The following is a 13,075-nucleotide window of genomic DNA, read 5'->3' on the forward strand; positions in this document are numbered from 1 at the left end:
AACTACATGATACGTGTGTGTGTGTGGGTGTGTGGGTGTGTGGGGTGTGTGGTTGTGTGTAGGGTGCAAAGATGCTGGAATACATAATTAACAGGTAACTTTATATACATGAGATGGATTTGACATAATATGCACATATACAATGTACACCTTGTTTTGGTTTTCATGAGAGTGACAGCCTGTGGGAAGAAGCTGTTCTTATGTCTGGTTGTTTTGGAGTACCGGGTTCTGTAGCGCCTACTGGGGGCGGGGAGCGGGGAGGGCTGGAACAGGATGTATCTAGGGTGCGATGGCTCGGCGTTGCTGTTTCCTCACTCTGGGCACGTACAAGTCCTGGATGGAGGAGGGCAGGTTGGCACCAATGATTTTGGTGGGATGGGGAAAAGTCTATATTTTGACGTGAGAACGGTAACGGATGGGATCCAATATGCGACCGAAGTGATCACAGTTTATTGTGCGTTGTTTATTCTCACTCGTCGTTCTCGATATGCCCCGAACGAACTACGTCTCATGTCTCTACAGAACAAGGCCTGGAGGAGATGAAGAAATTCCTGCTGCTGCTGCTGGGCTGTGCCGTCCAGGTAAAGGGCGTTTCCTTAAACCGATCAACTCCCAACACATTTCAGACTGGGTTTCATACTATATTATTCATCATTGTGCTTCTTTGTGAGGCGTTCACGTTGGCGTGCTGGCTCAACACGGTGTGTGTGATACAGGATGCAGTGGTTTTGTTTCAGCCCTGTGACAGAGCCCCCAGACGGCCTTTACTCATCCAGTCCAATCAATGTTGTTTTGGCAAGGAACAGACAGTAGCTTCAAGTGAATAACTCTCCTTGTGTCTGGCGGTGACTCATTCTCAGTGATGAATACTCCACCACCAACTCTGGATCCTCGTTTTTTTTCTGCACATATATATTGTTTGTGCCTTTATATTGTTATAGTCTATTAGATGTACCTTGAAACGACACAGGAGCATTTAAATTGTATTTTACAAATGTTTCATGCTGTGTCCATTTATAATGGTAAAAGCGCATTCCGCTTTTAAATGGTTTTGTAATGTTTGTGCACACCCTCCCGTTCCGTTTGTTTGCAGTGTGAGCAAAAGGAAGAATATATCGAGCGGATTCAGATTCTGGATTTTGACACCAAAGCTGCCATAGCTTCCCACATCCAAGAGGTAACTATAGACAATTTCAGTCCAAATAAATGAGTCACAGTAAGGACAACTTAAGGGTCCACGGTCGTTCCGTTCAGGTTTTTACCAAAGATCTGTCCCTTTTTTTTTTTTTTTTTTTAATTCGTGAAACTACTAAAATGAATTGTGGAGCCAAATCTGAACATATGAAAAAAACATCCTTCAGTCATATTTTACCCCCTCCAAAAAAAACATAAACCACTAAGTTTCTACCTTAAGAAAGATAAATCATTTACGTTGATGCTGCTGTGGTGATTGTGGCAGGTGACCCACAACCAGGAGAACGTGGTGGACCTGCAGTGGTTGGAAGGAGGGGAGATGCCTGCTGAAGACCTGGACAACCTCTCCAGGAACCTGGCCTTTCATCTCAAACGTCTGGTGGACGAACGCGACACCCAGCTCGAGGTACGTTCTGGGAGCGGGGGGGCGGGGCGCAGTATTTTGTGCTTTGTGTGTATTTTGTACATGTGCTGGTCTATCCAAATAAAAATTAAAAAATGCAGGGGAAAAATATAATGTGGAAACTTTTTCTTCTTTTACTGTTACCACAAGAGAGCTGCCTCAGGAAGGAAGGGTAGAAACTGTAAACTGTCTGTTAGATCTGCTAGTGTGTGTGTGTGTGTGTGTGTGTGTGTGTGTGTGTGTGTGTGTGTGTGTGTGTGTGTGTGTGTGTGTGTGTGTGTGTGTGTGTGTGTGTGTGTGTGTGTGTGTGCGCGCGCGCGCGTGCCCAAGATGGGGTGATAATGTGTGTGTGTGTGTGGGTGTGCTCTGGGAGTAGGAATAGCCTCTAGAGCATCATGGATGCTCCAGCCGTGCTCAATTAAAGTCCCATTTCCTCTTGGTAGATGGTGAATGGTTTCTGTGTGCGGAGAGGGGGTATTATCCATTGTAGTCCCATTGCCAGTGTGCTCGATCTGGATTTTTAATTTTTTTTTGCGTATGCCGTTTTCGACGAGTACTATATTCAAACCAGAAAAAAAACACACATTTTTTTGGTGCCTGTTGATGAGAACCTGAAGCGTTAGCTGTCTCACCCTGGCTGGCGAGGAATCAAGCAGGGACCGGCGTCGAATGTGTGCATTTAGCGCTGATAGATATAATTGTCTCAGGCCCCAGCGGCGGTGACCCGTATTAGTTTCTACTAAACGGCGAGCCGACAGATGCTTCACGGAATAATGTCCTGCAATGTAGGAAAGTCGTCATGCAGTACGGGGCTTTTTATCTATCTGTATTTCTCTCCTTTGTTTTCTCTGTGCCCTGTCCGTCCATCCATCCTTCCATCCATCCATCCTTCCGTCCGTCCGTCCGTCCATCCATCCATCATAGACCATAGTGGAGCTGACCCAGGAGAGGGACTGTGTCCAGCTGTCTCCACTCGCTCAGTGTCCGGTCCAGTCTCCCGGCGACTCCCCCAGCATGAGGAGGACGGAGAGCAGGCAGCATCTCTCCGTGGAGCTGGCCGACGCCAAGGCCAAGATCAGGCGTCTGCGGCAGGAGCTGTGAGTGTCGTTTTTAGACTCTGCTTGTGTTTCCCGTGAAAGGAGGGGTGGGGGGATTGGTCTGGCAAGGTTCGATCTGGGGAAAAAAACAATGACGAAATTGTCATGAAAAATGTAAAAATGGCATTCGCTTCCGCGTTACGTGGATTCAACTGATTCAAACAATTTGGATTATTTGCATTTTCTTAAATACACTTTCCTGAGTTGTGACATTTTTTAGTAAATGAGGACAAATTAGTTTTTTCCAGTTGTCCTTGTGCATTCATCACAAGACTGACCAAAGGACAAACAAATCACAACGGACAAAAAGCTACTGAGATTTTTTATTTGATTGTTTATGTGACGTTCCTAAAGCTGTGTTTACATGTTGCTATGGTTTCTGTTTTGTTGTAAAGTGGGGTAACCATGTGACTGTGATAAAAAAGGGGAAAAGCCAAACTGAAGAGCTCTGGTCATATGATGGTCTCCTCTCTGTCATGTGTGTGTGTGTGTGTGTGTGTGTGTGTGTGTGTGTGTGTGTGTGTGTGTGTGTGTGTGTGTGTGTGCGTGTGCGTGCGTGCATTTGCGCGCGCGTTCTCACAGCGTCTGTTGTTAATGTCGCTTTGAAAGGGGTCCTATTATGCTCCTTTTTACACCTGTTAATGTAGGTCTCCGTGGTCCCCAAAACATTTTTGCATTTTTTTTTTTGCCGAAAATATCGTGCACGATTATGCATTGGAGCCATTGTGACAAACCTTATATGAACAAACTTATATGAACATCCGACATTGAGACATTATATTTATGACAAAAAATAAGGAAAAGCCAAATTAAAGGCCCTTTAAAGCTATTATTATTTAAAGCTATAGTGAATTTACAACTTTACACACACACACACACACACACTCACACACACACACAGCGTGTCAATTCTGACCCGACTCCACCCGACAGAACACCTCCCCTGTTGAGACACCGGGACACGACAGGCTGGTCCTTCCACCAGCTCGCTGTTCCACATCCATTATGGTATCATCAGAACCGGCGCCCCAGTTATATTTATGAGGGCACCCTCTGGGTGGGATTCAGATTTTCATCAGCGGCGTGTTTGAACCATTTTCTTGAACCATTAACCCTTTAAATACAAATTCTAAACACGGCTTGGGATGAGGCCCTTCTGGATTCGCCATAATGCTGCTCTAGGAACACTCTTATTGAATGTGGCTGTGGTGCGGGATCGCCATGAAAAATGCTCTCCCCACCCATTTTGTGGAAATCGGGCTAAGCTGTGCCCCCCTGCGCGGAGCTAATAAAAAGGACTAGAGAGGGAGGAGAGGGTCTCCCCATCGCGTGCGGGGGCTGCGATCAGAATCGGCCGCTTGACGTTCGGCCGAGCGCTGTGTGCGAGAGGCGCAAACAGCGGAGCATCTCAGGAATGCCAGCTCCTTTTTTTTTTTTTTTTTTCTCTCCCCTTCAGAGCGTTGTGATGCACGTGAGCGGAACTGGCAGCTCTGGCGTGTGCGGGGACACACACACACACACACACACACACACACACACACGGTGCAAGTGCAGGCCCGCCGTTCTCTCTCCGGCATCCAAACTAATTCCTTCAAACTTGTTTAAATACATGACAACACAGGTAATCAAAATAAACAAATTGGTTCACGTGTGTGTTGCGTTCGGAGTATGGTTTTCTTTTCTTTTTTTGGTTTTGCAGCTGATTTTCTGCTGCTGTCGGTGTGCGTTTGTGTATTTGTGGGCTCAACTAAGTAGTCTCCATGCGCACGCACACACACACACACACACACACACACAGACAGACAGACAGACAGACAGACAGACAGACAGACAGACAGACAGACAGACAGACAGACACACATACACACACACACGCACGTGCGCATGCAAAGCAGCTCAGATGTTATCTGGGGTAACGGTGGTTCCTACCCGGAGGATGGGGAGGGTGGGAGGCTTTTTTGGGAGGCCTGCAGGCCGCATGGCAGTTTGCGGATTAACATACATGTTTACCTTCAACTGATCACACGGTCGCTTGGATAGAGGAGCCCTACAGCATATAGGAGTCCTTCCACCATTCGTCTTCGGTTGCTTTTGACCTCTTTCGATACAGTTTTTATTATCATTATTTTTCTCCACTTGTCACTCTGATTACCCTGAGGTTCCGTGCGAACGGCTGTTTTCTCCAAGGAGCGCTCAGAGCGAGGAACATATAAAGATGTGGTCTGTCGGCAGCGTGACCCCCCGCAGCCAGCACGCGCATCACAGGATTAGCGACTTTAAGGGAATCAAGTGGGTTAGTGGGTTGGAGATGTGTACTGACGACAGGAGTTGGAGGGGGGTTCGTCTATTTTCGGACAAAAGTTGAACTTGTTTTCTTGCCGAGAACCACCCTGCGGCATCAGATTCGCAATCTTCACGTTGGAATCCTCCAATTGAGTTCCGTGAATTATACTGTACTTATTAACGGAATGAAATGAACAAACTTGCGTGTTATTTTGATTCATTCATCCTGATCTTTCGTCAAAGCTTATGGGATACCCCGTCATGCGTTTTAAGATTTGATTTAAAATTTTAAAATAATTTTTTTTTTTTTAAAGAGTGATCGTCCTTTCTATCCATTCTGTCCATTCCACTTCAATGGCGACTCATCTGTTTACTACAAGACAAATAGATAATAACACTATTAAAGTAGATGCATTGACTGGAATGCATGGGGAATGAATATATATATATATATATATATATATATATATATATATATATATATATATATATATATATATATATATATATATATGACATTCCCCATGTTTTGCATTCCGGTCAATGCATCTACTTTAATGTTTTTTATTATCTATTTGTCACATTAGATCAGGGGGTATATCTTTAACACAAGTGGTCTTGAATGGAATTGAGTTAACTGGGCCAGTAGCTTGTTTGTACATGCAGAGTTCAGGTCATGATGTCATCCAGACGCTTTGTACGGTTTTGTCGAACGACTAAATGCGAGATAGAGCGGTGCTGGTGTGGAACTATGGCTCCTGTGTTTTGTTTTCACCCCCGGGGCTCTGCGCTCACCGCAGCGACGAATGCCAAAATGTCCACGTTTTTAGAAACATTTTTTGCGTATTATTTTTTCAATTATTATTGATTTAGCTGTTGAATGCTGTAAATGTTTGAAATACAGGCAGTAGGCTGTCAAATCGTTTTTCCTCCATTTTCCTTACATTTGGCTCTGACCTTCCGCTCTCCTAAATGTATTTTATTTTATTTATTTTTTTTTAGAGAGGAGAAAAGTGAGCAGCTGCTGGACACCAAACAAGAGCTGGAAAACATGGAAGTGGAGCTCAAGAGGCTTCAACAAGAGGTGACCACGCACACACACACACACACACACACACACGCGCGCGCACACACTTTCTGAATGCACTCTTGCATCCAGCATTTTCCTTCTGTTGCACTGCCGGGGTTTAATCAGCTAGCTAATTGTTTTAGCTCATTATGGGCTATTAGAGCTATCTTTAACCTAGCAACACCCTCGCACAGCTTTTGATTTAGAGTGCTTTGCTGCCTGGCAGCCTGGCTTAAGGAAATTGGTTGTATGGGTTTTGTATGAAGACATTTGTATTCAAAGTGTGTTTTTTCCATCTGAAAGGCAGTGAAAACCTTTTTTTTTTGTTGGCATGTGCGTGCACTCACGCACCCAAGGACAAACAAACATCCATAAATCAGGGGGGTTTTGAGTTCTATCTATTCCGCTTTTATTCAAGATTATTATCTTGTCACATACATATACATACGTTCATACTTATATGCAGTGAAATGTCTTTGCAACACACCCGGAGATTATGCACAATAGTTACTAAACCAAACATAATAGCTAACCTAATTCCTACCTAGCAACTAACTGAAACTAACTGATTCCTAAAACGTAATGCAGTTAGTGAATAGAATAATATAAATAAGATAAAAATAAAATAAGACTCAATAAGATAATACAAAGCGGTGGTACAAAATAGAAGTGAAGGGAATAGAGTTATGACTACGGGATAGGCTATTTGTACGTACATATATCCTTATAAGAGAGGGCAGAGTCAGTCAGCGAGACACATCTCATCTATTTTCTCCAGGAGATTACAGACCTTATGAAACCCGCTGGCTCACCCTCACACCCGCTGACACATGTGTTTGTGTTTTTCAAACCCTTGTCCGGTGTCCGTTTGCACGAGTCTCTCTCTCTCTCTGCGACGATCCAGTTCTGTGAGGGACTGCCTGATCTTTTGACTTAGCGTTGGCCCTCGTGAGCGCGCCTGCGGGCGTGCGTGCGTCATATGAGTGTGTTTATGTGTGTATTCGTCTTCTCTGATAAGATAAGGTAACGTCATTATTATTTATTCTTTTTTTTCCCCGCCCCCCTGCCTCCCCCGTTTGCCGTACTACGCCCCCTCCTCCCTACAGAGCTACCAGCTGATGTCGGACGCCCGGTCGGTGCGGGCGTACCGCGACGAGCTGGACGTGCTGAGGGAGAAAGCCATTCGAGTGGACAAACTGGAGAGCGAGTTGAGCCGATACAAGGAGCGGCTGAACGATATTGAGTTCTACAAAGCGCGGGTGGAGGTACACGCAAAACCCGTCCCTTGCACGTTAATATTCGAGTACGACCGAACATGCATAAGCTGTATCGATATACTCTTTCGCCCCAAGCAGACGCACATAAAATACACAAGGCACGCTTTGTTTATTTAATATACGTATACAAGACTCACATTCCTGCGGTAGAGAGTATGTTTGTGTGTATGAAAAAGTCCCGGGTGGAGTTAAAAACATGTTCCATTATTCCAAAAGAGACACACGAGGCTTCAATGGGTCCTTCATCAGAACCAGTAGATCATTTTTTTACGGCACTTTTTCCAGGGTCGTCGTTGTCTTTCGATGAAAAAAGTCTTTAAAGTCGGTCAAATTTGAGCAAGCTACATAACCTGTTTAGTTTGTAAGTTAGAGAGCAATAACAGCTGTGGTCATCGCAATGCTCCCTGCGTAGGAGCTGAAGGAGGACAACCAAGTTCTCCTGGAGACCAAGACCATGCTGGAGGAGCAGCTGGACGGCAACCGCAACCGCTCCGACAAGCTGCACCTCCTGGAGAAGGAGAGCCTGCAGCTCAAGTCCAAGATCCACGACCTGGAGATGGTGAGACACCGTCTGTACGCTCTGCAGTTCGGCCGCTTTAAGCCTGGGTGGCGTCGGGGATTTGGGGGATCTTGGAAGCGATTTTTGTGACCGATAGGAGCTGCGAAAGAAAAGCATGCAGCCAACAGAGGTGTTGATATAACGGTAGACCCGCCTCGACTTGCCAAGTCTGACATGGCGGATAATGAAGATTGTATTCCCCCTTTGCGTATTGGGGGTGTCTTGTGAGTGGAAAAGACAGTCAAAATGAGATTTTGAATTGTGATCTCATCATGGTAATATGTATCACTTAGCAGACACTTTTGTCCAAAGCGACTTACAATTATTCATATGCGGATGGACACAGCCATCAGGAGCGAAGTGTCTTGCCCAATGACACTACAGCACGCTGGCAGTTGGAGCCGGGAATTGAACCGGCAGCCTTTGGATTTTTAGTCGACCCACTCTACCCCTTGAGCTACTCCACCCCGATGATCTATGAAAAAAAGTGAGCTTGAAGGGATTTTGAATATTTAACCGGATATCATGGTCGTTGTCGTATAAATATCTGTAAAATTCCATAGTGGTTTTTGTGGTAAGTAATTCCTCTTTTCGCCCCAATGTAAAGCCCAAGTCTGCCCCAAAAACATGGAGATGACAAGTAAGAGAGAGTTATAGGCAGCTCATCAGTGGAGTGGGGAACAGTTCCAATGATTTGGATTCAATGTCTTTTTCCGTTTGTTTGTTTTTTTTACTGGTTTTGAACACGTATGCCCCCTATTTCCGTCAACCCGTGTCTAGGAGAGGGATATGGACCGTAAGCGCATGGATGAGCTGCTGGAGGAGAACCTGGTGCTGGAGATGGCTCAGAAGCAGAGCATGGACGAGTCGCTGCACCTGGGCTGGGAGCTGGAGCAGCTGTCCAAGACTCCCGAGCTGACGGACGGTGAGTGGGTGACGCTGGGCGGGTCGGATTTGCCAAAGACCTGAGTGATGGTACTACTAAAGGACGATGGTGAGAGCGGACGACAGTGATGTTCCAAGACCGGATTCTAAAAAACGTATGACTTTGCATCGAGATATAATGGACAAAATTATTTACCATCTGAAGAAAAGAGGGATAGAACTAATTGGAAAGGATGATATGGATTTTTATAATGATAGTGCTATGTCGTTTTAGGAAGGTAGGAAATAACACATCATGAATAAGAGGATTAAAAAGGTCATTCCAGCTATGGCTTGTTTGGGGTGTCAGCTTGGGACAGTGTAGATTGTGGACCATGGATTTGGCTTGGTCCCCAGCCCACAGCCCCCTGGCCCCTGTGCCTCCGCCAGCTTGGCGCGGGCTTTCCTTCCACTTGGTTATTCCGGTAATTAATATTCAGTGGCTCCTGGAGGATAATCTGTGAGTTTGGATTATGTACTGTAGGCAGTTAAGAGGGTTAACTAGCCAGGGATCTGGCTAAAGAACCAGTGTAAGAACTGTTTGTTTTGAATAGCTTTTAAAGGATTTGGGGACATTTATTGACTTGACTGTCATTTATACTTTTTTTTTTTTTTACGGTGTAGTGTATTCTCTTGTACATTTGTACAATAAAATGGACGTGTGCTGATTATCTTGGCCAGAATTATATATAATTACCTAATATTATCACTAAAATGTCAAGACAATTACTTTTATTTTTATTGTGAAATACATTCAAAATGCACAAAAAAATGACAAAACAAATGACAAAAATATACATACATTTTTTTAATACAATAAATTATACCTGCAGTGACAACAAAATCAACATGCAAAATGAAATTGCGATTATATTCTTAAATATGTAAAAGGTTGCATTTTAAACATTTGCTGACCCCCAGTCCCCCAGAAGTCTCTGAGCGAGGAGGTGAACGAGCTGACGTCCAGTCGTCTGCTGAAACTGGAGAAGGACAACCAGGCGCTGCTGAAGACCGTGGAGGAGCTCAGGGACGCCGCCGGCCACGATACCTCAGGGAAACTGGCCAGAGCCAGCCAGGAAAGCCAGAAACTGAGCCAGAAAGTAAGGAGTGAAACTCTTAAGACTTTAAACATTAGAACCGTGTCCCAATGGTTAAAGGCTGCTTTATTAGTTGATTTTAGGAGGATAGATGGATTGGTTGGGTTCGTACCAAGGTTTTCAAATGCTGTTTGTTTCTGCAGCCTTGTGAACAACCAATCAGTCCCACCACCCTTAGCATTTGTGCCCCATCCTCCACTAACATGATCAACTCTGGCACTTTTGAACACTTTCACTGAGTGGACTGGAGGAAGGACCCCTCCAAAGAAAGAGAGGATAGAGGCAACGAGCTGGATGGGAGTGTGAAAGCAAAGCTGTAAATCCCGATAGGCCCCATTTGAATTTCCTTCGCCAGCCTTTGACACATCCGAACGCCCCTCGCTAAGTGCATCCTTTCAGCTATTTTGGGAAACTTAAAGCTCTCTGTGTGTCCCTTGAAATAAGAAAAAAAAAAAAAGGCATGAAAATGTGTTTCTCCCACACAAAGGCACGGAGAGAAGCTTAGGAAAAGGAATTTATTGCTGGGTGGCTCAGAGTCTAACACGTTTGGGAGGTGAATGCAGCAGGCAGACTTCAACAATGGATGCTGTTTTGACTTTGTGTGTGTGTGTGTGTGTGTGTGTGTGTGTGTGTGTGTGTGTGTGTGTGTGCGTGTGCGCGGGGTGGTATATGTGTGCGTGCACGGCTGTTTTGACAGAATGGGGTGCCCTATTCTCAGTATTAATGGCGTTTCATGGGTTTATAATTACAGCAGAGATATAAACACTAGGGATGCAACGATACGCGGTATGTTATCGAACAGTTCGGTACGCCCCCTACGGTTCAATACGCACATGTGAACCACTGTATTATGATATCATGGTAGAAGTCCACCGGACGCATTGGTGCATTGGTCAAGTGCTGGTTCCTATTGAATCCACTGTCGGAGCTCCACCGGCCACGTCAGATCTATTTTCTTTCAACTGCGGCTACGCATCCTTTTCAATAGAAACAGGAGATAAGACAACATAGAAATGTTTTGGTAATGAGTGCAATCAATCAAGGTGTCCAAGTGGGAAAATTAACTCCCTGGGATGGCCATGTCCCTCTTAATTATGAACTTCTCTTGAACAATGTTTTTGTAGGAATGAAGGGAACCGAGCCTCGCTGGGTGATGAGCCGTTCTTTTGCATTTGTGTGTGTGTGTGTGTGTGTGTGTGTGCGTGTGCGTGCGTGCGTGTGTGACACTGTCTCAATACGATCCCAGTCAGCCAGGTCACCAGTCAAACAGGTTTTATATTATCGGGACTAGTCTTTCCGAAATCCTTTCACGATTGAAACAAATCAGGTAATGTGGCCCCAGCTTTAAACATTTTTAACTTTAATTTGGAACATTTCCACTACCACATGTTTAATAGCAAATATTTAAGTGATGTTTTATTTACAAAGCACAGTTTTTATCTGGTGCTACAAACTGCTTAACTATAAGTTATAATAGGCATACTTACTTCCGAGCGGATTATTTTTTGTGTGTGCGTCTGTGTGCGTGTGCGTGTGCGTGCTCAGCTGGAGCAGCTACACAGTGAGTTGGCGACGGACAGAAAGTCCCTTCGCAGCGCAGAGTCGCTCAGCACGGACCTGATGAAGGAGAAGGCTCTTCTGGAGAACACTCTGGAGACGCTCCGGGAGAACTCCGAGAGACAGGTGCGTGTGCGCGCACACACACACACACACACACACACACACACACACTGACCCAACATGTCTTCCCAAATGTATACGTGCATGCTTGAGGGGGATCGCAAACACGTCAAGTATCCACGCGAAAGTCAACCCAGTCGGCGCCACATCCGCCTCACAGCTCTGTACGAGGACCATCTTTCCCGACTCTCTTTAAGCTCGCAGCCGTGACACCGCTTGTCACGCGCCATCTTAAAATAACCTTTCATTCGTATTCCGTTTCATTAATCAAAGTCTAGGCCGAGTATTCCGCATCGCGGAGCGTGCGATGTGCGGTTGAACTCTCTGTGACACAGCAAACAAGGAGAACTGGGAAGCCTGTTTTATTGACTCGACGGATGGTTAGTCGCTGTATGACCTACTTCCTGCCGTTAGACGGTTTGTCTGGAGGGTCTTTAAAGCTGTCAGACCCCAAACGGGAAAGCTTTGATTGGATCAAATGTTTGGCTTTTGAAATCCGGCCTCGGTGAATGAGGACAAATGACTAATGTTTAAATGATCACCTTATGGCATTATAGGCTGTAAACCTGCATTTCACTGGGCGCATTATACAATGACAGTAACCTGTGGTACATTTTGAAAAATGAAACAAAAAACAAACAGGCATGTATACATTTTAATAGCAAACTGTGTAATGTTCTCTGTAAGTTTGTAACTCTGGAGTTTTAGGTTTTAATGGATTATAGGATGTTGGTGTGAAAACCCACACATTTGGGGTAATTTTAATGAATGAACAGCAGCAGGTGCTTGGGGTATGCTTTTTAGCATTAAGTCCCCTCTGCTAAAACATATGGAATAAATACCTAAATATTGCACTCAATCTATTTTTATATATTTATTTAATTGATCGATTGAGGTTGAGAATCCTTTTTTACAATATGTTGACAGGATAGTGTTTTGTGTTTCATGACTCAATACTGTAGTAAAACACATGTCTTATTCATTGGTGGCCTTCACAAAATTGGTGAAGTGAGTGAATGTGTCGTAGTCATGCGGGTAGATTTAGAGAATTATCGGATCAACGTGTATTTGGGACGTCCTCCCTTCAGATGAAAGGACTGGAGCAGGAGAACAAGCACCTCAGTCAGACGGTGGTGTCCCTGCGGCAGCGCTGCCAGGTGGGCGCCGAGGCCCGCGTCAAGGACGTGGAGAAGGAGAACCGAGTGCTCCACGAGTCCATCTGCGAGACCAGCGCCAAGCTCAACAAAATGGAGTTTGAGAGGAAGCAGCTACGTGAGTGACGGGCTGTTTTTATTCATCGACACATTTCCTTCAACCTTTTTACTAACCGTAAAGTAGAAGGTTTTTTGTTTTTTTTCTTTCTTTCATTATCACAATGGGAGCTACAGTTAGTGTAATTTTTGCTGTCCTTGTGGTAGTGTTTGTAAAGTAGACTAATCAAGTGTACACTTAGAGTACACTCAGTGTATTTGTTGTTGTTTGCGTTTGCAGG

At 44.9% G+C, this 13,075-nt stretch overlaps 1 protein-coding gene across 1 annotated transcript in view; it reads left to right on the top strand.

Annotated features, from left to right (window-relative positions):
* Window positions 1-13,075, top strand: part of ccdc88ab (coiled-coil domain containing 88Ab) — a gene marked incomplete at both ends in the record, with an annotated part of 67,115 nt that overhangs the window by 35,744 nt on the left and 18,296 nt on the right. Inside the window, 11 exons of the mRNA XM_080016769.1 lie at window positions 523-581; window positions 1,094-1,177; window positions 1,460-1,600; window positions 2,522-2,694; window positions 5,980-6,061; window positions 7,153-7,311; window positions 7,736-7,882; window positions 8,663-8,807; window positions 9,728-9,906; window positions 11,449-11,586; window positions 12,672-12,855. Of these exons, the coding sequence (XP_079872895.1) occupies window positions 523-581; window positions 1,094-1,177; window positions 1,460-1,600; window positions 2,522-2,694; window positions 5,980-6,061; window positions 7,153-7,311; window positions 7,736-7,882; window positions 8,663-8,807; window positions 9,728-9,906; window positions 11,449-11,586; window positions 12,672-12,855 (1,491 nt within the window). The remainder of the gene's footprint in view (window positions 1-522; window positions 582-1,093; window positions 1,178-1,459; window positions 1,601-2,521; window positions 2,695-5,979; window positions 6,062-7,152; window positions 7,312-7,735; window positions 7,883-8,662; window positions 8,808-9,727; window positions 9,907-11,448; window positions 11,587-12,671; window positions 12,856-13,075) is intronic.

The sequence above is a fragment of the Zeus faber genome, assembly GCF_960531495.2.
Source record: "Zeus faber genome assembly, chromosome: 16".
Taxonomy (NCBI): domain Eukaryota; kingdom Metazoa; phylum Chordata; class Actinopteri; order Zeiformes; family Zeidae; genus Zeus; species Zeus faber.